Here is a 21,881-nt window from a genome sequence, read left to right on the forward strand (position 1 = left end):
GAGCGCCCAAGAGATCCCGGCGCTGCACGATGAAAAGGGGAGGAGGACAGTTGCTATGCAGGTTACTGGAGAGGGAAGACACACACACACACACACACACACACACACACACACACACACACACACACACACACACACACACACACACACACACACACACACACACATCAGTTGTGAAGCAGCTGATGAGAGAAGCAGCATGAAATTATCTGTTGGGGACAAATCTGATATATATATATATATTCTAAATAGTAAAACACACATGCTGTTATGGACATCTTTCGGATTCTTAGGTAGGCTACATTGCACATGTTCTATAATTTACACTGTGAACTTTTTCACATTCTTCTGACAGACCTGTCCAGCTTTGTTTTTAAAAACATGTTTTTTAATAATATCTATTTCAGTCTATTAAATGAATCTTAATTGCCTTCATATTTTTAACGTACTGTATGTTATACTGTTGCCATATACACACACATACACACACACTTTGACACACACACACAAACTTACTCACACACACACTTATACACACACACACACACACACACACACAGACACACACTTACTCACACACACACACACACACACACAGACACACACTTACACACAAACTTACTCACACACACACACACAAACACACACACAAACTTACTCACACACAGACAATTACACACACAAACACACACAAACACACACACACGTTTGGAGTCAATTTTTTCTTGTAAATGTGGAAGTTTTCTTAAAAATAAAATTAACATATTTCTTCCCCATCTCATTTCCTTCCAGACATGTAATATAAGAATGTAATCCTGAAATGGAATAGTTTGTCCAGTTTTCCTTCTTATAAAATGTCGAACATTCTAGTAAACACACAGAGATAAAACAAATTAATGAATGCAAGAATATTAAATATAAATCTCTCTAATGTAAATGTAAATTTTGCTGGAATATGTTATTATATTATATATATACGGTATATACTGTATTCAATATTTCAAAGGAAACCTCTTTAACTTTTGTTATTAAGACAGAATTTGTCTCCAAATGACCAAATTTCCTGCCAATTCATTTCTCCACAGAGCAAACCAGGTTGTTTTTGTAACGCAGGGTACGTCCTACGTCACCACGTTGACCCCTTGACGTTGCGGAAGTGAACACGTGTGGTAGAAGGAAATCACAACGCATGTTGAGAGGCCACGGGCTGTTTTCAGGTAATATTTTATCCCCTTTTTCACTAAATATCAGGAGTTATTTAAAAAAAAAAAAAAAAAACTGAAGTCTAAGCTGCGTGGTGTTATAACGTGCGCGAGGTTTCCTCTCTGGCCGCTAAATGACAAACGTCTGAAAACTAGCATTAGCTGGGCAGCTAGCTAGCATCGGTAGCTCCGGCTGGACTGCCAAAACCGGCTCAACTCGTACGCCATTAACTCGCTAAATGAGGTGATTATCGGCAGCTCAGTGTTTTTTAACGACTGTGTGGTGTTTCAGGATCAGAAGTCAACCCTCCTTTTCACCGTCGCCATGGCCGTGAGAGCATCGTTTGAGAAAAACAACGAGATCGGCTGCTTCGCCAAACTCACCAACACGTACTGCCTGGTGGCCGTCGGCGGCTCCGAGAACTTCTACAGGTACAACTACCCTTTTAATACACCTTGTACTTAAGTTAAACTACCTTTTTAATGATGCACAATCAGTTTAAACAGTTCTGAGGTCGCTAGCGTTAAACCCACCAGACTCAATTTAAAAAAACAGTATTTTTAGCGTGTATAGAGCCAGCATACTCTCAGATGTAAATCAGTAAACTGTGTTTATTTCAACCAAAACGAGAGTTGTGATGGTTGGAAAAGTGGAAAGACTACTCAAAATGGCTTTTCATAGTTTTATTTAGTTTCTGTTGGCTTTGAATGAAGTGTATTTTACGACGCTAAAATAACTTTTATTTACACGGAGTCTGGTGGGTTTAGCGAACGCAATTTAGCAGATGTTTTTAGGTTTCAAAATAGGATCTTACTCTTTATCAGAAAGGTCTACCTCCTTAGAAATCCTTATCCATAACTCCCGTAGACACAAAAACGGCAAAAAAATAAATAAATAAGATTTACATCACTGACACTGTACTGTATTTATTCCCAGTAAAAACCATAAAATATCCCAAAGTCCCTTTTCGCACATCTGCATCGTGTCTTATGAGTGCTCTTGTCTTTTAACTTTTGTGAGTTTTTTTTGTGTGTATACGGGTTTGTTAAACTTCTACAGGTGTTACCTTTTTTAATTACGACTGAACATTTAGGGGGCAAAAACAATTCCCTACTTTTTTATTTTTTATTATACGGTTTAGGTGAAGCACCTGAGCTATTTGTGGCAGCCCTTTAAGCCAAATGAATGTTTTCTGAGATATAATGACTCTAGTTGGACTTCTTTAGCCTTAAATTTTGTCTTTAAGGTTTTTTTTAGTGTCATGTATTTATTGTCTGCTCTAGCTTTTCCAACGTTCCAAAGAACGGTCTAAAATGAGACGCAAAACTACGAGTAAGAAGAGACACCAAATGGCCACAGAGACTCAAAAAGACACAGCACAACTACAAAGAGGCGCAAAAACCAACAAAGAGATATAACACAATGTATGGAGGGGGAATTGCATCAAGCTTGGTTGCCTAAACCACAGCCAAGCTTACCGGGCTGTCCGGTTTCACACATCTGCATCATGTCTTACGAGTGGTCTTGTCTTTTAACTTGAACTGATCTGAACTGTATACACTTGAATCATCTGGTTTGTTTATTAGCATGGAGGCTAAATTAGCTTCCACTGCTGGGACCAAACCTGATTTTCTTCCCGGCAATTTCAGCTATTGACTTTATGTAAGATGAGGTGTGTCAACTTAATGACAAAGTACACGTAAACACACACACACACACACACTACGGTTCAAAAGTGTATTCTACTGCCACATAGCTTGAATGAATGAATACATACATACAAAAGAATAAACCAAAACCTTCAAATGCAAGACACAAAAGTATGTAGAAAAAGCAAGAATAAGTACAGTATGTAGAGTAGAGTAGAGGGGGTTCTCAGAGCTACTGCAGGGGGGATGCCAAATTATTGTTAATTTCCTGAAAGTTTTTTCAAAAAATTACAAATGTCTTAACATGAATCCAACATATTATTAGTAAATAAAAAAAATCAGCCTATTTGTGGAAAAATCCCCGCTGAATATTAGGCTTATTGGCCTATATCGTATGTAAGGTAATCACTAAAATGGCCATCCACAGATACAGTTCATCCTAAGGATTCAATGTATGTTTAACATTTAAAAGATGATTCATAAATCATGCCCACAATTATTATGTTAATAGCTTAGTATTCTAAAAAGCACTGCACTAAAAAGGTATGTATAAAGGCTTTAGGCCGCCCTACACGTTATTGAAAGGCCCACTTTAATATGCAACTTCATTTTATACAATATATGTATTAGGGGGTCCCTGATGCGTCTCTCTCTCAGCTAAGGGGTCCTTGCCTTAAAAAAGGTTGAAGACCCCTGCTGTAGAGGACTCGTTTAGTCTTTTGGATGAGTGGTGTGTGACCAACCAGGCGGCCAGAAAGGGCCCGTTGGTTTCCTGGCGGGGCTGCAGTACGTTGACCGCCTGTTTGTGTCACCGCAGTGTGTTCGAGGGCGAGTTGTCAGAAACCATCCCGGTGGTTCATGCATCCATAGCCGGCTGTCGCATCATCGGGAGGATGTGCGTGGGTGAGTAACGATCTGGACCGCACACACACAGATGCGCTGACCACACGCCCAGTGACGCATATTGACAACGTATTATATATTGATTTTTCATGTAGAAGAACCTTATTTTGCTGATATTGTAGACACCACATCAGGGACTGCAGATTGAAATTAGCCTGTACATTTACGTGTTAGACTCTTTGTACATGAAATACACACAAACCCTTTCTTACCCCACTCCCCCACCCCCCTCCAAACTACAACATCACATTAATAATACCAGAGTTATGATAACTTTTGTGTGTCTGTGGTCGCCAGGGAACCGCCATGGTCTCTTGGTGCCCAACAACACGACGGACCAGGAGCTGCAGCACATCAGGAACTGTCTGCCCGACGCCGTGAAGATCCAGCGAGTCGAGGAGAGGCTGTCGGCGCTCGGCAACGTGGTCGCCTGCAACGACTACGTGGCGCTGGTCCACCCCGACCTGGACAGGGTGAGACGGGCACACACACACACGCTTACACAAACAGCTTGGTGGAAAGCACTGCTGCAGTATCAAAGTGCTGAAGTCAGGCCAAGTGTATGTTATGACACACACACACACACACACACACACACACACACACACACACACACACACACACACACACACACACCGTCGACGGAGGAGGAGAGGAGAGGTAGAGCAGCGTCTGACAGGGCAGAGAGAAACCCGTCTTGTATAGACATTCTAACATGTATACAGTACAGGCCAAAAGTTTGGACACACCTTCTCATTCAATGTGTTTCTTTATTTTCATGACTATTTACATTGTAGATTCTCACTGAAGGCATCAAAACTATGAATGAACACATATGGAATTATGTACTTAACAAAAAAGTGTGAAATAACTGAAAACATGTCTTATATTTTAGATTCTTCAGAGTAGCCACACTTTGCTTTTTTTGATAACTCTGCAAACCCTTGGTGTTCTCTCAATGAGCTTCATGAGGTAGTCACCTGAAATGGTTTTACCTCCACAGGTGTGCTTTGTCAGGGTTAATTAGTGGATTTTTTCCCTTATTAATAAAAAAAAGCAAAGGGTGGCTACTTTGAGGAATCTAAAATATAAGACATGCATTCATAGTTTTGATGCCTTCAGTGAGAATCTACAATGTAAATAGTCATGAAAATAAAAAGGAAATGCATTGAATGAGGTGTGTCTAAACTTTTGGCCTGTACTGTATACATTAGATTTGATATTTCAGTACATACTTAAGGTTTGTTTTATTTGCTTATTTCACATAAATAAAGATGTAAGAAATGAAGTTTCAGTTTCTCAAATTTTCATCATCTTTATAAAGTAAACAAACCAAAAAATGCAAAGCTCATTAATCTATTTTTCATTTGCAATAGTTTTTTAGTTTTTTTTGCCCAGCGCTTTAAGAGCTTGTTCAAAGGCTCAGCCTGGCCCATTTAAAGGTTTGATACTGCTGATGAACGCAGCATACTGCACTCGTCTGCAGTATGTAGTAGGTGGTTTTGAAAACGAAGCCACAGAGGTCCAGCCTTTCGTCTAAACTTGCCGTTTTCAGCGTGTAGCTCGCCAGCTCAAAGGTCATTGTTTGGAAGAGACGAGAGTTTGAGAACCGAAGGTGAGGGACGTCAGGCTTTATCCTGGAAGTGTACCTCCCGTTGATCCAGAAGACATCTTCACTAGTGTGCAGGCTTTCCTCCTTCATAGTGTCATAAAGTCAACATTCATATCGCCTTTTTGGCTAAAAGTTAGAATAAGTGCGCAACGTAGTCTGCACATTTGTGGTTTCTTCTAACAAACTAAACAGGTTATTGCTGAGTCAAATAAATGGCCAAGCAGACTGATCCCATGAAGTGGCGTATGTATGACACGCCAATTCGTATGCCATTTTGGCGTGTTATGAAGAAGAATAGTTTTTTAGCGTGTTTATCAATGCCGTTTGGCCTCCATTGACCTACATTACATTTACATTTTCGCCGTAGCGAGTAGTATGAAGGGACTAGACATACACGTGGATAGCTCAAAATGCGTCCAGGTAACACGCCACCTGGCTTTAGGAGAGTGGCGTGTATGTTTACGCAAAGTCATGATGTCACGTTGAACCAAGAGAGATGGATTCATTCAAGTTGACGTGTGAATTGACATGAGCAGTCAAGTTGCAGATGAGATCCCTGTAACAGGTTGATGTCTTACATCGTGTCTCTCTCTCTTCCAGGAGACGGAGGAGATCCTGGCAGACACTCTGAAGGTGGAGGTTTTCCGTCAGACGATAGCGGAGCAGGTCCTGGTCGGCTCCTACTGCGCGTTCAGCAACCAGGGAGGCCTCGTCCACCCAAAGACGTCGATAGAAGACCAGGACGAGCTGTCGTCTCTGCTCCAAGTTCCCCTCGTGGTGAGTTTGACTTCTCTATCATCCCACGGCTCTTACGGTGCTAAAAGTCCTGATTATTAACATGGAGTCTGGTGGAAATATGTTGGCTCTATACACGCTAAAAGTCCTGATTATTTACATGGAGTCTGGTGGAGATATGCTGGCTCTATACACGCTAAAAGTCCTGATTATTTACATGGAGTCTGGTGGAGTTTGGTGATGTTGATTTTGGGGCTGTTTGATGTTAAACTAAAAGGATCTTACTCTTTATCTAAAAGGTCTATCTCTGTAGGGATCCATCTCATAATGTTATCAGACACTTAGAATAATAATCTGAGTCCGTCAACAGCACAAACAGAATTTTTAGTGGACAAAAGGTGCACGTTAACGTGACATCGCATCTTGTTTCTCGCTTAATATCGGACCATTTTCAAAGATTGTTGTTCCCATCAGTCACTCAGACATATGTGAGAATAGGGTCCTGGTTGAGAGAAACATACAGTAAATCCTACCATCCTACTTGTCCAGGCCGGCACGGTGAACCGAGGCAGCGAGGTGATCGCCGGCGGGATGGTGGTCAATGACTGGTGCGCGTTCTGCGGCCTGGACACCACCAGCACCGAGCTGTCGGTCATCGAGAGCGTCTTCAGACTCAGCGACTCAGCGCAGCCCTCCGCCATCGCCACCAGCATGAGGGACTCGCTGATCGACAGGTAAGTAACACGCACACACACACATACAGACATGCACACACACAGAGACACTCATACATACAGACACACACTCACATAGGCACATACATACATACATACAGACACATACACACACCCCTACATACACACACACGCGCGCATACATACACACACAGAGAGACATACATACATACTGACACACGTACAGACAACACACACATAAACAGACACGCACACACATGTACACAGAGACACTCACGTAAACACAGACACACACACGTGTACGCACAGACACACACCCACACACACACACACACGTGTACACACAGACACACACAGCCATTAAGTGTTGTTTCTGTGTGATTTAAGCCCCTCCTCTCCTCTGTTTCCCATCAGCATGGCGTAAGCCGCCTGTGCCGCGGTCCCCCTGGTCTCTGGCGTGAAGCCGACGCGCTGCTGGACCTCATGTCCCAACTGTAAACTCCTCGTTCCACCCAGTCCACTTCACTGTCCCTCCGACATCTCAGCTCCCACCTGCAGCCTTGTTCCAGCCTTCACTCTGCACCCCGGCTTCATCTTTCTCAAACGGTTCCACTTTGCTTTCAGCAAGGAAAAGAGACTGGTGGAGGGGGAGGGGGTCGTTTTTCTTCTGAAAGGAGAGAGCGTTGTGTTCAGAGGCTTACAGATGTTAACGTGCAGAAACAGTGAAGTCGAGGAATCTGATATTTCAGCCTTTTGTGGCACTTGTGTGAATATTTTTAACCAAACGGGGAGAAATAAGATTTGACGTTTTCTCCCAGTTTGGATAGACCAAAAGTGGCCGAGGCTGTACTCTAGAAGGTGTTAAAAATCCAATTTATTTTTGTGCCTGTATCATTAGAAAGTCACCATATAAAAGAGTGTCTAAACACACACACACATTTATAGACACACTGACATACAACTCTTAGGTGTGTTGGGGATGTAATTCGAAACGAAATGGGAACTCTGTAGACAGTGCATCAGCGCTGTCGCTTCTCGCTTAAAGTCGGCCAAGAATCCCGGTTTGGTTCCTCGCTCGGTTGCCTGCGCCTTTAAGGGATTCAAACCCCCGACCGTTGCCAATGTGTGTCTGATGCTTAAAGAATGTAACTAAGTACAGAGATGAGGCAGTTGTTTCAAAGTAAGGCGCTCTTTGAAGGATTTTAAGAGTCGTCTGAACGAGTGATTAATCATTGGATGTGATAATGTATTTGTCCGCAGAGCTGCTGAAGTTCAACGTGCGCTATGATAAAACGTGCACGGGGAGAGCGTGACGGGAGTCGGTCTGGTTTGTCGTGTTTTTCATCAGACCGCATGAGTGCTAACCTTTTACTTCAGTCTTTCTGTAACAAACGGACGCCTGTCTGGGGAACTCAAAACATGGTTATTTCTTAAACAGTATGTCTCGTCTGTCCTGTAAAATCAAATAAAGTCACCCAATTTTTATCCGTGTGTGTCTTTTTGACATCAGGGTGTCTCCGTGGGAGCAGGAGGAATCTCGAGTGCAGAAGAAATACCAGAAGTCTTGTAATGTGAAGTGTTTGGGTTTAAGATTTTTAGGCTATATTTACAGTATTTTCATCGCTTTCCGTTGCTTTCAGACAGCCCTTGATGACAGGGAAAAAACGGAGAAGAAGAGCATAGCATTAACTCACTTACACTTCCGTTCAAAACATGACTAGATTTTAAAGGTCCCATGGCATGAAAATGTCACTTTGAGTTTTTTTGACATTAGTACAGGAAAAAGTTCATTTCAGTAATTCCATTCAAAAAGTGAAACTTAATGTATACATTCATTCCACACAGACTGATATATTTCAAGTGTTTATTTATTTTAATGTTTATGTTTTAATGTTGATGATTATAATAACAAATGAAAACCCCAAATTCGGTGTCTCAAAAAATTAGAATATTATGAATAGGTTCAATATTGAAGACACCTGGTGCCGCACTCTAATCAGCTAATTAACTCAAAACTGCTGCAAAGGCCTTTAAATGGTCTCTCAGTCTAGTTCTGTAGGCTACACAATCATAGGGAAGACTGCGGACACCTTGCACAAGGAGGGCAAGACACGAAAGGTCATTGCTAAAGAGGCTGGCTGTTCACAGAGCTCTGTGTCCGAGCACATTAATAGAGAGGCGACGGGAAGGAAAAGATGTGGTAGAAAAAAAGTGTACAAGCAATAGGGATAACCGCACTCTGGAGAGGATTGTGAATCAAAACCCATTCAAAAATGTGGGGGAGATTCACAAAGAGTGGACTGCAGCTGGAGTCAGTGCTTCAAGAAGCACCACGCTCCGATGGATGCAAGACATGGTTTCAGCTGTCTCATTCCTTGTGTCAAGCCACTCTTAAACAAGACACAGCGTCAGAAGCGTCTCGCCTGGGTTAAAGGCAAAAAGGACTGGACTGCTGCTGAGTGGTCCAAAGTTATGTTCTCTGATGAAAGTAAATTTTGCATTTCTGTTGGAAATCAAGGCCCCAGAGTCTGGAGGAAGAGAGGAGAGCCACAGAATCCACGTTGCTTGAAGTCCAGTGTAAAGTTTCCACAGTCCGTGATGGTTTGGGGTGCCATGTCGTCTGCTGGTGTTGGTTTTCTGAGGTCCAAGGTCAACGCAGCCGTCTACCAGGACGTTTTAGAGCACTTCATGCTCCCTGCTGCTGACCAACTTTATGGAGATGCAGATTTCATTTTCCAACAGGACTTGGCACCTGCACACCGTGCCAAAGCCTGCTTTAAGGACCATGGTATCCCTGTTCTTAATTGGCCAGCAAACTCGCCTGACCTTAACCCTATAGAAAATCTGAAGAGGAAGATGCGATACGCCAGACCCAACGATGCAGAAGAGCTGAAGGCCACTATCCGAGCAACCTGGGCTCTCATAACACCTGAGCAGTGCTACAGACTGATGGACTCCATGCCACGCCACATTGCTACAGTAATTCAGGCAAAAGGAGCCCCAACTAAGTATTGAGTGCTGTACATGCTCATACTTTTCAGTTGGCTAACATTTTTTTTTTTTATTGGTCTTAAGTAAGAGTTACTGAATTTGGGATTTTCATTAGTTGTAAGTTAAAATCATCGCAATAAAAAAAAAAACATTTGAAATATATCAGTCTGTGTGGAATGAATGAATATAATATACAAATTTCACTTTTTGAATGGAGTTACTGACATAAATCATAATATTCTAATTATATGACCAGCAACTGTATGTGTTTCCCCAGCCTGCCTATGGTCCCCCAGTGGCTAGAAATGGTGATAGGTGTAAACCAAGCCCTGGGTATCCTGCTCTGCCTTTGAGAAAATGAAAGCTCAGATGGGCTGATCTGGAATCTTCCCTTTATGATGTCATAAGGAGCAAGGTTACCTCCCCTTTCTCTGCTTTACCCGCCCAGAGAATTGAGCTGAATTTTGGGAAAGAGACTTCAGATACAGTATTAGGGGACCACTAAGGTCTATATAAAAGAGACTTCAGATACAGTATTAGGGGACCACTAAGGTCTATATAAAAGAGACTTCAGATACAGTATTAGGGGACCACTAAGGTCTATATAAAAGAGACTTCAGATACAGTATTAGGGGACCACTAAGGTCTATATAAAAGAGACTTCAGATACAGTATTAGGGGACCACTAAGGCCTATATAAAAGAGACTTCAGATACAGTATTAGGGGACCACTAAGGTCTATATAAAAGAGACTTCAGATACAGTATTAGGGGACCACTAAGGCCTATATAAAAGAGACTTCAGATACAGTATTAGGGGACCACTAAGGCCTATATAAAAGAGACTTCAGATACAGTATTAGGGGACCACTAAGGCCTATATAAAAGACTTCAGATACAGTATTAGGGGACCACTAAGGTCTATATAAAAGAGACTTCAGATACAGTATTAGGGGACCACTAAGGCCTATATAAAAGCATCTGTTAAGAATTTTCTAAAAGACGTGTTCTTCGATTTCTGGAGGAGGAAGGAGAGGCTGTGGTCGAATTGAAAGTTAAGCAAAAGGTTTAATGAAACTGCATGAAAACGACAAGACAAAACACAATCAAACATAAAACATAAAACACTGCAGCTGACAGCGGACTGATCTCATGCTTCTCCTTGCGGAGTTACAGAAGAACATGTTTCATGTGACATGACAAACAAGACATGACTTCATCGTGCTTCCCCTGTCGGGGTCACAGATTGAAGTGCCAACATCACCTCAGTTTCCGAATTATATTCCTGTGGAATTGTGGGTCTCTGATTAAAGACACACCTCTGATTTTAGGTTTACCCCAGGTCACAGACAAAGGTCGTTTCACATGGTAGTGCCGATTCTGTCTAATCACGCCTGGCCCTGCAGGGAGTGGCTCCCCAAAACCAGAAACAATAGTTACCTTTCCTGTGGGGACGAGTCTTCTTCATATGCTAAATGTCAGACATGACCTGATTCATTCTTTAGAAGCTAGGTTTTAGGTGAGACACTCAAATGCTGTATTAGTGTACTTGATTAAATTTAGCTGCAGGCCCCATTAAACATTGTTTTCAAAACATAAGCCGGGTTTTAACTTTTTAACTTCAACACATCCAAGGAGCACCATGTCATGGGACCTTTAATAACTTTCACCACTGCTCATTTTATAAAGGCCGCTGTCGGTACGTGATCCGTGCTTCCTGCAGGATCCGTTCTGCGCATGCGCAAGATGTTCGTGCATGCGCTGTTGTACGAGGATTTACGACACTGCACGGTCTGTTCCATGCTTCCGGTCGACAGCCTCCACAGGCAAGCTAATGTTAGTTTAATTCGGCTAACCGCTAGCTGATTGCTGATTGTAGCGGTCTGCCGTTAGCCTCCGTTAGTTTAGCTAAAGGCTAATTCGGCTAACCGCTAGCTGATTGTAGCAGTCCGCCGTTAGCCTCCACATGCAAGCTAACGTTAGTTTAGCTAACAGCTAATTCGGCTAACCGCTAGCTGAGACAGCATGTAAACTTTAAAAGACCCTCAAAATAAAACTTGAAAATAAAGGATGTAATAAGCGAACATCAAGGAGTATTTTGAACAAAAAATAGCTGAATAGTTTCTTCTTTATGTTGAGGCAATATTATGTTTAGGCAATATTTGGTTGACGGGCTGGTGGATCCTGCCTATAAAAAAAAGGTCACGCAAATGACTGGAAATTTCGTTGTAAGAGATAAGTTAGTTTCGGTATGTGAAATAATATTAGCATTAACGTTATGCTGCTAACTTCAACCGATACACCTGTTTTAGTTAGCACTAGTAGGCCTACTAATGTGTGTGGGAAAAGGGATCTTTTCGCACATTTTTGTTTATGACTAGCTACTTTGTCATTAGGGATTGTTCGGTATTTATGGAATGGACCACCGGAGGAAAATAGGGGAGGGTCATGTGGTTTTTTTCTTTGTTGATGGGAGGGTCATCCAATTTTTTTTAGTCTACGGGGGAGGGTCACCTCCTCTAGTAAAAAATATTTATTAATTTAATGATTAAATAAGGTAATGTCTCCAAACTTACCTCAATTATAACTTGTCTCCTGCTAGTTATACTACAGCACTGACTTTAAAAAAAAAAGTTAAATTAATAAATATTTTTGTTGCATCTCTTTTCGGTGTTGTAATTTGTAGATGGCCCTAAGCACTCTTCTAACTGCCGGCAGCAGCAACAACAACAACAGCAGAGAGCAGAAGCCAACAGGCAAGTGTTATTTAACCAATTTGTACTAGTGTAGAAGTTTGGTATCATTTCAGGCATTATTAGTGTGGTAACTTACGAGATACATCCCTGGATCCATTAGCCCCTGCGCTAAGCTATTCAGCTGATAACGCTACTCTACGCTAACTCTCCCAACGTTCGACCCAGGTGAAAAAAGCTTCTGGGTGGTTGTTTGGCTCGAGGTCATGGTGCAAAGGACCCTAGGGTGAAATTACTCTGAACCATCACTTTAAAAGACCTTCAGTACGTCCTCACGGTGACAGACCTGTTCACCAAGTGGGTCATCGCTGAGCCTTTAAAGTTTGCCTCCAGCACTGAGGTGGCTGAGGCACTTGTGCCAAAACTGTAGGCTACACGTTTGGTATGATCCGGAAAATCATCACAGACAGGGGCCGTGCATTTGTTAACAAGGTATTTCAAGAAAAGCCTAAAGGAAAAATTGCTCATAACATATGATTGCTGATTATTCTTTAAATGCTATAGTTTGTGCTGGGATCGTTTGTTTGTTTGTTTGTAGTATTTGTCTATGTTAGTTTAAGTATGTCTGTGTGTACTTTTGTTGTACTTTTTATTGTCTGTTTTGTGTTTTTGGTAAATTGAGTTTTTGGATTGTATATTATCTGTTCTTGTTTATTGTTATTGGGCCCCCTCCGAAAAGCTTTTAGTAGCTTATTTGGGGTTCCCCATTTCATGCAACTTATATATGATCATTGTACTTTATGAGATTGTTTTAAATTATACATTGATGATGTGTGAAATAAACGGAAACGTAAAAACGGAAACGTATGTGTCCTGAATACCCTCTCCCTTCACCTCCTTCACACAGGTCATATGACATCACAATTCACGTTGTTTTAAGCAGTCATCAGTCATTTCCGAGACCAATAAATATTGAAAATAACCATATGTGTTTGAATTATGTACAGCTAAATTCACACATATTTGCGGCACTGAACATCAAACATGCCATTACAAGTGCATACCGCCCCCAGTCAAATGGCCAAGTAAGTGTGCCATCATGACATCCCTCAAAACAAGTCAACTTTAGCCAACGTACACTTAAATGCATGTAGTAATTCCTTTGTATGTTGAAGGATGAGAGAACTAATCAAAACGTGAAGAGGACTCTCACGAAATACGTCAATCAGCACCAGGATGACTGGGACGTCCAACTGCAGGCCGTAGTTTATGGAATTAACACTGCAAAACAGGTTATTATTCAAAATGATTAGATAACATATATCACATACATGTTTTAAGAGTTTTATTTTGTGGTTCAATGCAATCTAACAAAACCTTTTGTTTCAACTTAGAGATCCACCAAGTAAAGCCCGTACTTTTTAATGTATAACAGGCACCCCCCGTCTACCACAGGCATTAAATGCCAGTGAGACAGACTCCGCCTTAGAATTGGCAGACCCAGAGGAGGAGCTGGAGCTAAAACTATGTGGAGTCAAGGCCCTCAATGAAAAGGTCTGTTCAGAGTTGTGTGGATGGCATGTTCAATGTGAATAAGAAAGTTCACATTATAATTTATACATTCTTATCTTTAAGGTACTGAACAACATTGAAAAGCCACAGGAAAAACATAAAAAGGCTTTTGAGGCCAAGAAAGGGAAAGGGGTGCGCTAGTGCTCAGTCAAGGCAGGGGATGAGGTCCTAATTGGTGAGCCCAAAAAGAAGGTGAATATGGGAAATTGTTTAGAGGATCTCCACCAAGGGCCATTCACCCTAACATCCCTGACAGCGAAGGGTGTAGTGTGGCTATGTCAGGGAAAATCCAAAAAGTTAATGTTTCGCGGCTGAGGCCCTACTTTCGACCACAAGGTATTGTAATAATCCTACTACGTGGCATAGCATTTGAAATATAAACATGACAATTGACAATGACTATTAGTATTTACTTTCCCATTGTGTAGACTGTGAACCAGAGGGGAGCCAAGAGGATTCAGAGGACATTAGACTGGTGGACCACCAGTATGCCAACAAAGGTCCACTGTGGTCTAAGAGTTTCGGTCCACAGCAAGATCAACTGGTGAGTGCCAAACTAAACTGGATAGTTGACATGCATAGCTTGTTGGTGTGCTTCAAATAATAAATGCATGATTGCTCATTTATAACAGGGATATTTTTTGTTATTTCTAGCTGACCTATGTGCTGGACAGAGCACGTCCAGCAAAAGAAATTGTTGTTCTGGATGGCCCAATGTTTCTTCGAAGGGAGGACTTTCGGAGTTTGGGGCTGGATGAGGTGGTGGAGAGCAACGTAAGTGGATATTGCTGTGAAGAGTTTGGATGGTTCTAATGCCTTTATTGCAATTATGCAAAAAATTCTGTGCTTTCAGATTGGGAATGTGTGCTTCATGCTGGTAGAGGAGGCAGCCAGGAGACATGTATGTATGTATTTGTATTTTCCTCGATGACTTACACTTATAAATTTGTGTTGTATGAAATACTGACATACAATATTATTCAGGGAATGGATGTCCACATTGCTGACTTACATCTGTATACAATCCCTACATGGAAGCATAGTGAAGCCAGTTTGCCAGTAAATTGCATAATGTGTTGACATAAGTCCAGCAGATACACCTCTTTAAGTGAAGATATGTCCATGGAGATCTGAACATTGTGTTTTTTTATAGGAAAACGTGAAATTAAAAGACATTATCATTTTGCCAGCATGGAGTAGGGAGTCAAAAACAGCAAGCCACTACATGCTTTGTGTACAGTAAAAAAAATTTTTTGTGTGTGTTTCCTCTATTATTTAAACAAGTCGGTGCCCCTATAGCTGGCATTTATGGCATATGTGCTTCACAGGTGTTATTAGTTGCTAAGAAGGAGGCTATTTTTCTGGACTCATTACTACGTCCACACCGTGGACACAGAGAACAGACAGTGCATGTAGTTACATGCTACTATGGGAATTAAAGGTTAACACATGATGGGTGCCTTTTATACAGTTATTTCATCCAGTTAAGCCTGAACAGCACACAAATGGTCATTCTGATGACACTGTGTAACAGCCTTAACAAATACAGATCAAACCGAGTGAAATAGACTGATATCCTGTTTAGGCAAAGCCTCATTCTATGGCTTCAGTTTTTAAATCTTGCATAATTTTTTTTCCAGACAACTTGCAGAAGCAGTGGCTAATGGGCCGTGGGTGGAGAAGACGGGCAAAGATTCTGATGTAACTTTACTTACTATGTAATATTTTGGCATTTCATTTTGCACAGCGGACACAGTATACTGTAATGGTTGTCAACACTACATCTGAGTAACTGTATATTACTTTCCAGCCATTTCCAGTTCAATCAGATGGACAGAGCTGTGGGATCTTCATTCTTATGGTAAGCTTATACAATTTCCACACAATTTTTCCTGTTTGTCCTATATCTATGTAATCAGTATCTTTCTCTTCAACAGTACGCCCTCTGCATCTGTATTGGTGCCCAGTTACACTTTTTGGATGTAAGTTGTAATTCATAGAATGTATGTATCCAAGAATGTTAAAAACTAAACAGCGCAAGTCTCCAAAATTACATTTGTATTACAGAGCGACATACCATCCATTCGCAAGTGGTGTCTCCAGATTCTGGAGAAATTCTCAATCACAAGGTAGGACACATTTCATTCAGTAAAACATTGGTCTGCTTTACAATTATGCTATATTAAAAGTACCATACTCTGACTTTTGAAAAGGCATGGGCAGCACTTCGGACAGCGCTTTGCCTTCTGGACAGAGGAGGCAAAACAGCTGATGGCAGGCAACCTACCACCTATTTATAGGATTCCTCGACCCCACCAAGTCAAGGTATGGCCAAACTAACCAGACAACCATTTTCACGTTTGCATCCTATATTTTCTTTGTGCATGTAATAGTTATGGTAATGAGTTAGCAGATGCGTCTTTCCAAAGTGACTTACAAATAAAAACAATACAAAAGTTAAAAATTAACACTAAACTGTTTTAAAGTGCTGCTTGGACTACATTAAGGAAAATAGCAGTAATGAACAACAATTTAATTTATAAATGATCAATAGCCTAATGAAAATACCATAATATACAAACCATAACTCATAAGAACTACTTAATTAATTTATGCTGAAAAGATGTCTTTATGGTCCCTTTTGAAAGAACCAAAAGTCACAGGAATGGACAGCACTAGGCAACTCATTTCAACAAGGAACCACTGAGAAAATGTCTTGAATTTATAATAAATACCATGTTGGTGATGTTCCTCATGTATGGAAATGGCATAAACATCTTATGTTATAGAGTAGTCTTAACTTAAGGTATTTTACTTTATCAAAGGAGGAGCAGGTAGAAGTGGAGGAGCTACCATTAACTGTCACAGACATGTACATCGTCAGGAACAACCCTGGGCTGTTTAAGGGATGGGTGCACTAGCTGTCATTCGTGTGGATGAATCATGATGACCAACTTAATTGTTGGAGAGTGTTGATGGACACAATGGAGCGTGATGCCAAGGACCCATTCACATTCACTTTTGACCATATGCAGGACATGGAAACATTTATGGGGTTTGTAGAGACATGCTCGACCTTCGTGTTAATGCTCGATGTGGGCTGCACAGTCCCCCTAGATACACGTCAGCCGAGTGACTGACTCTGACTCTGACTGACTCTGACTGACTGCTCAACAGGCCCCCATGGCTCCTCAGCAGGCTCAGGGGAGCCCTTTGCCCCAGCAGGGCCAGCTCATTAACACATGGTGGATGGTAACATTGCTCTGATTGCCCTGCAGGAATTACTGCGCAGCTTTGGCAAACCAGGTGCCGAATACTCTCCCCAGCCCTGTCCACTTTCGCAGCAGCCCCCACAGTCCAGTCCCTCCCCAAGAATACAGTCCCAGCCTTCACCTCAACACGGTGCTCTCCACTCCAGCTCTCCCCACCCCAGCCTTGGAGGCCCAATGTCAGGCTCCATGGAGCAGGGACACATGGGAATACCGGAGCTGAGTGCCATGCCATAACTTAACACACCAAACAGAGGGGGGTTGAGTAATGACATGCAACTTGTTTGACCTCTGATTTGTTTAAAGAGTTCTGTGCATCATTTTCTCTTGCATTAAACTTGACTTGACGATGAACTGTTCTCTAATATAAATCATGCAGCTCGACAGTGCAGAAAATATGAATTAAATCACTGTACAAATTGGTTAAAATGGCTCATTTTGTACTTATATACCATATAAGTCTCACACCGCGAGCCACACGGAGAAAAGAGGATAATCCGTTAGATCGTGTGTGTGCGTCCTTGAGAACTGTAAGTCGTATAACTTATGTTGTCAGTTAATTTAAGCCTGTTGTTGTATTGGTCTATAGTTCTTGCAAATTTAATGTAAGTTAGCTAGTGATTTTGTTGTTTGTGTTCTTCACCTGTTAGCTAGGTTGCACGTTGTTTGATCTTATTAAAGCATAGAAAGAGAGAAGTTGTCTCCGTCCGTGTTTTAACAGACACACCTGGGGGCGAAGTTGGAAACCAGCATCAGCTTTAAATACAGTCCTAATCTAGTCCTAACTAACAAGTTTCAAATAAGTTCACTGGAGTTACCGTTATTATTTTTCGCGTCATCAATACCGAATTCAATCTAATTGGATGGGAATATACGTTGCACTTGACGCACCACTACAAGACGACTCGACAGATTCGGCGGCATTAATTTGCGGGAAATCATTGCGGCTTGATGGCGGAAACGTTAGCACTAGTAGTATGGACGGCGACATGATTGAAAATGCAGAAAATGGAGATCCCAGAGATTTGGCAGACAAGCAGCAAGACATTCCCAGTCATCCTTGGCCTTATCTGAGAGAGATGTTTAAGCATCAAGAATGACTCCTGGCCAATGAGCTGCGTAGCTCTTAAAGATTGGGGAACTTCTTAATTAATGTCTGTTTAGTAATTCATATTTAATCCTTTATTTTCTTTCCAGAAGCTATATTTGAGCACACACACATACATGTAGATTCCTTTAAATGTTATGGGGAAGATTATAAAAAGAGAAACTGGATCTGTGAATTCTCACAGAATTGCAACTAAATACATATCTCGCTACTCAGTCAGAATCTTATTAACCTGGAGTCCCAGTCTCTGTCACAATAATCATATATGTGATGTTTTAGGCCTATTGGCAGACATCCATTTAAAATGTAGCCAATGCCATATATATATATAAAGAGCCTTTCTCCATGTCCACTGAAGTTTCTCAGCTTGCACTCTAGTAACATTTGTGTGGTCCAGGTAGCTTTGCATAATCAAGGCTACTTTTACTTTTATACTTTAAGTAAATTTCCAAGCCTGTACTTTGTTACTTTACTTGAGTAAAGAAGTTAAATCAGTACTTCTACTTTTAGCAGACTATTTTTTAACACAAGTATCTGTACTTCTACTTGAGTACGAGAAGTGAGTACTTTTGCCATCTCTGGCTGTAGACTTATCTTTTACACAAAGGCAGAGCTTTAATTGCGTGTCTGCTCCTTTGTCATCTTAATGAATGAATGAATAACCGTGCCTATTGCTCTTGCTGCATTGCGTCTCGAACATTCTTTTAATAATTTAATAACTATTAAATAGAAACAAGCAAAACAAGTGATTGTTGGTATGGAAGCATGGGATTATACTATATTAGAATCATAGGTTGAACATTTACATAGACATATAGCCAATATAGGCTATGTATGAACATCCATCCATCCATCCATCCATCCATCCATCCATCCATCTTCGTCCGCTTATCCGGTGTCGGGTCGCGGGGGGAGCAGCTCCAGCAGGGGACTCCAAACTTCCCCTTCCCGAGCAGCATTAACCAGCTCCGACAGGGGGATCCCGAGGCGTTCCCAGGCAAGGTTGAAGATATAATCCCTCCACCTAGTCCTGGGTCTTCCCCGAGGCCTCCTCCCAGCTGGACGTGCCTGGAACACCTCCCTAGGGAGGCGCCCAGGGGGCATCCTTACCCCCCAAACCACCTCAACTGGCTCCTTTCGACGCAAAGGAGCAGCGGCTCTACTCCGAGCTCCTCACGGATGACTGAGCTTCTCACCCTATCTCTAAGGGAGACGCCAGCCACCCTCCTGAGGAAACCCATTTCGGCCGCTTGTACCCTGGATCTCGTTCTTTCGGTCATGACCCAGCCTTCATGACCATAGGTGAGGGTAGGAACGAACACTGACCGGTAGATCGAGAGCTTTGCCTTCTGGCTCAGCTCTCTTTTCGTCACAACGGTGCGATAGATTGAACGTAATACCGCACCCGCTGCGCCGATTCTCCGACCAATCTCCCGCTCCATTGTCCCCTCACTTGCGAACAAAACCCCAAGGTACTTGAACTCCTTCACTTGGGGTAAGGACTCATTCCCTACCTGGAGAAGGCATTCCATCGGTTTCCTGCTGAGAACCATGGCCTCAGATTTAGAGGTGCTGATCCTCATCCCAACCGCTTCACACTCGGTTGCGAACCGATCCAGTGAGTGCTGAAGGTCACAGGCCGATGAGGCGTGTCAACCAGGACAGCCCCTCCACACCCAGAGCCTTGAGCATTTCTGGACGGATCTCATCAATCCCGGGGGCTTTGCCACTGTGGAGTTGTTTGACTACATCAGTGACTTCCGCCTGGGAAATCGACGACAATCCCCCGTTATCCTCCAGCTCTGCCTCTAACATAGAGGGCGTATTAGTCGGATTCAGGAGTTCCTCAAAGTGCTCCTTCCACCGCACTATTACCTCCTCAGTTGAGGAGGTAATAGTGCTTGGATGGTTCCCCGCTTCCCCCTCCTGAGGTGGCGAACAGTTTTCCAGAAGCACTTTGGTGCCAACCGAAAGTCCTTCTCCAAACTTCTCCCACACCCGCTGCTTTGCCTCTTTCACGGCAGAGGCTGCAGCCCTTCGGGCCCTTCGGTACCCTGCAACTGCCTCCGGAGTCCTCCGGGATAACATATCCCGGAAAGACTCCTTCTTCAGTCGGACGGCTTCCCTGACCACCGGTGTCCACCACGGTGTTCGTGGGTTACCGCCCCTTGAGGCACCTAAGACCCTAAGACCACAGCTTCTCGCCGCAGCTTCAGCAATGGAAACTTTGAACATTGTCCACTCGGGTTCAATGCCCCCAGCCTCCACAGGGATGCACGAAAAGCTCCGCCGGAGGTGTGAGTTGAAAGTCTGTCGGACAGGGGCCTCCTCCAGACGTTCCCAATTTACCCGCACTACACGTTTGGGCTTACCAGGTCTGTCCAGAGTCTTCCCCACCCCTGACCCAACTCACCACCAGATGGTGATCGGTTGACAGCTCTGCCCCTCTCTTCACCCGAGTGTCCAAAACATACGGCCTCAGATCAGATGAAACGATTATAAAATCGATCATTGACCTTCGGCCTAGGGTGCTCTGGTACCAGGTACACTTATGAGCATCCCTATGTTCGAACATGGTGTTCGTTATAGACAATCCATGACTAGCACAGAAGTCCAACAACAAACAACCACTCTGGTTTAGATCAGGGAGGCCGTTCCTCCCAATCACGCCTCTCCAGGTGTCTCCATCATTGCCCACGTGTGCGTTGAAGTCCCCCAGCAGAACAATGGAGTCCCCCACTGGCGCCCCATGCAGGACTCCACTCAAGGTCTCCAAGAAGGCTGAAGACTCCGAACTCCTGTTTGGTGCATATGCACAAACAACAGTCAGAGTTTTCCCCCCCACAACCCGCAGGCGTAGGGAGGCGACCCTCTCGTCCACCGGGGTAAACTCCAACGTAGCGGCGCTCAGCCGGGGGCTTGTTAGTATCCCCACACCCGCCCGGCGCCTCACACCCTGGGCAACTCCGGAGAAGAAAGAGTCCAACCCCTATCCAGGAGTACGGTTCCAGAACCGAGACTGTGCGTAGAGGTAAGGCCCACCAGATCTAACCGGTAGCGCTCCACCTCCCGCACCAGTTCCGGCTCCTTCCCCCACAGAGAGGTGACGTTCCACGTCCCCAGAGCCAGCGTCTGCTGCCCGGGTCTGGTCCGTCGAGGCCCCTGACCTTCACTGCCACCCATGTGGCAGCCCACCCGACCCCAGCGGTTCCTCCCACAGGTGGTGGGCCCATGGGTGGGAGAGATGGGAGCCACGTAGCTTGTTCGGGCTGTGCCCGGCCGGCTATGTATGAACATACTAATACAAAAGACTTACACATAGACTGCACCTTACTCTTGTATTCAACTGCAACTCTTAAAGTTAAATAATATTTAGCAAAAACCCAGACTTCATCCAAGGAATTCATTTCTTCTGATTATAAATGTACCAACACAGTTATTAGAAATATTCT

The 21,881-nt window shown here is 43.0% G+C and overlaps 1 protein-coding gene and 1 long non-coding RNA gene across 2 annotated transcripts; both read left to right on the plus strand.

Moving 5' to 3' along the window:
• Window positions 1-1,106: 1,106 nt before the first annotated feature.
• Window positions 1,107-8,282, plus strand: eif6 (eukaryotic translation initiation factor 6). Its single transcript, XM_028576813.1, has 7 exons — window positions 1,107-1,217; window positions 1,495-1,634; window positions 3,670-3,755; window positions 4,053-4,228; window positions 5,968-6,144; window positions 6,652-6,836; window positions 7,212-8,282. The coding sequence occupies exons 2-7, from the start codon at window positions 1,528-1,530 to the stop codon at window positions 7,219-7,221; spliced, it is 741 nt and encodes a 246-aa protein (XP_028432614.1). The 5' UTR covers window positions 1,107-1,217; window positions 1,495-1,527; the 3' UTR covers window positions 7,222-8,282.
• Window positions 8,283-14,716: 6,434 nt separating this feature from the next.
• LOC114553547 (uncharacterized) lies at window positions 14,717-15,753 on the plus strand. Its single transcript, XR_003692343.1, has 3 exons — window positions 14,717-14,826; window positions 14,906-14,953; window positions 15,693-15,753. It is a non-coding gene; the product is annotated as an uncharacterized LOC114553547 (long non-coding RNA).
• The last annotated feature ends 6,128 nt before the right edge of the window (window positions 15,754-21,881 follow it).

The sequence above is a fragment of the Perca flavescens genome, chromosome 4 (assembly GCF_004354835.1).
Source record: "Perca flavescens isolate YP-PL-M2 chromosome 4, PFLA_1.0, whole genome shotgun sequence".
NCBI classification, from domain to species: Eukaryota; Metazoa; Chordata; class Actinopteri; order Perciformes; family Percidae; genus Perca; species Perca flavescens.

Coding starts and splice junctions, on each gene's coding strand:
- eif6 (XM_028576813.1), top strand. CDS start 1,528: ATGGCCGTGAGAGCATCGTTTGAGAAAAACAACGAGATCGGCTGCTTC. Junction 3,756..4,052: donor CATCGGGAGGATGTGCGTGG/GTGAGTAACGAT, acceptor TGTGGTCGCCAG/GGAACCGCCATGGTCTCTTG. Junction 6,145..6,651: donor TGCTCCAAGTTCCCCTCGTG/GTGAGTTTGACT, acceptor CTACTTGTCCAG/GCCGGCACGGTGAACCGAGG.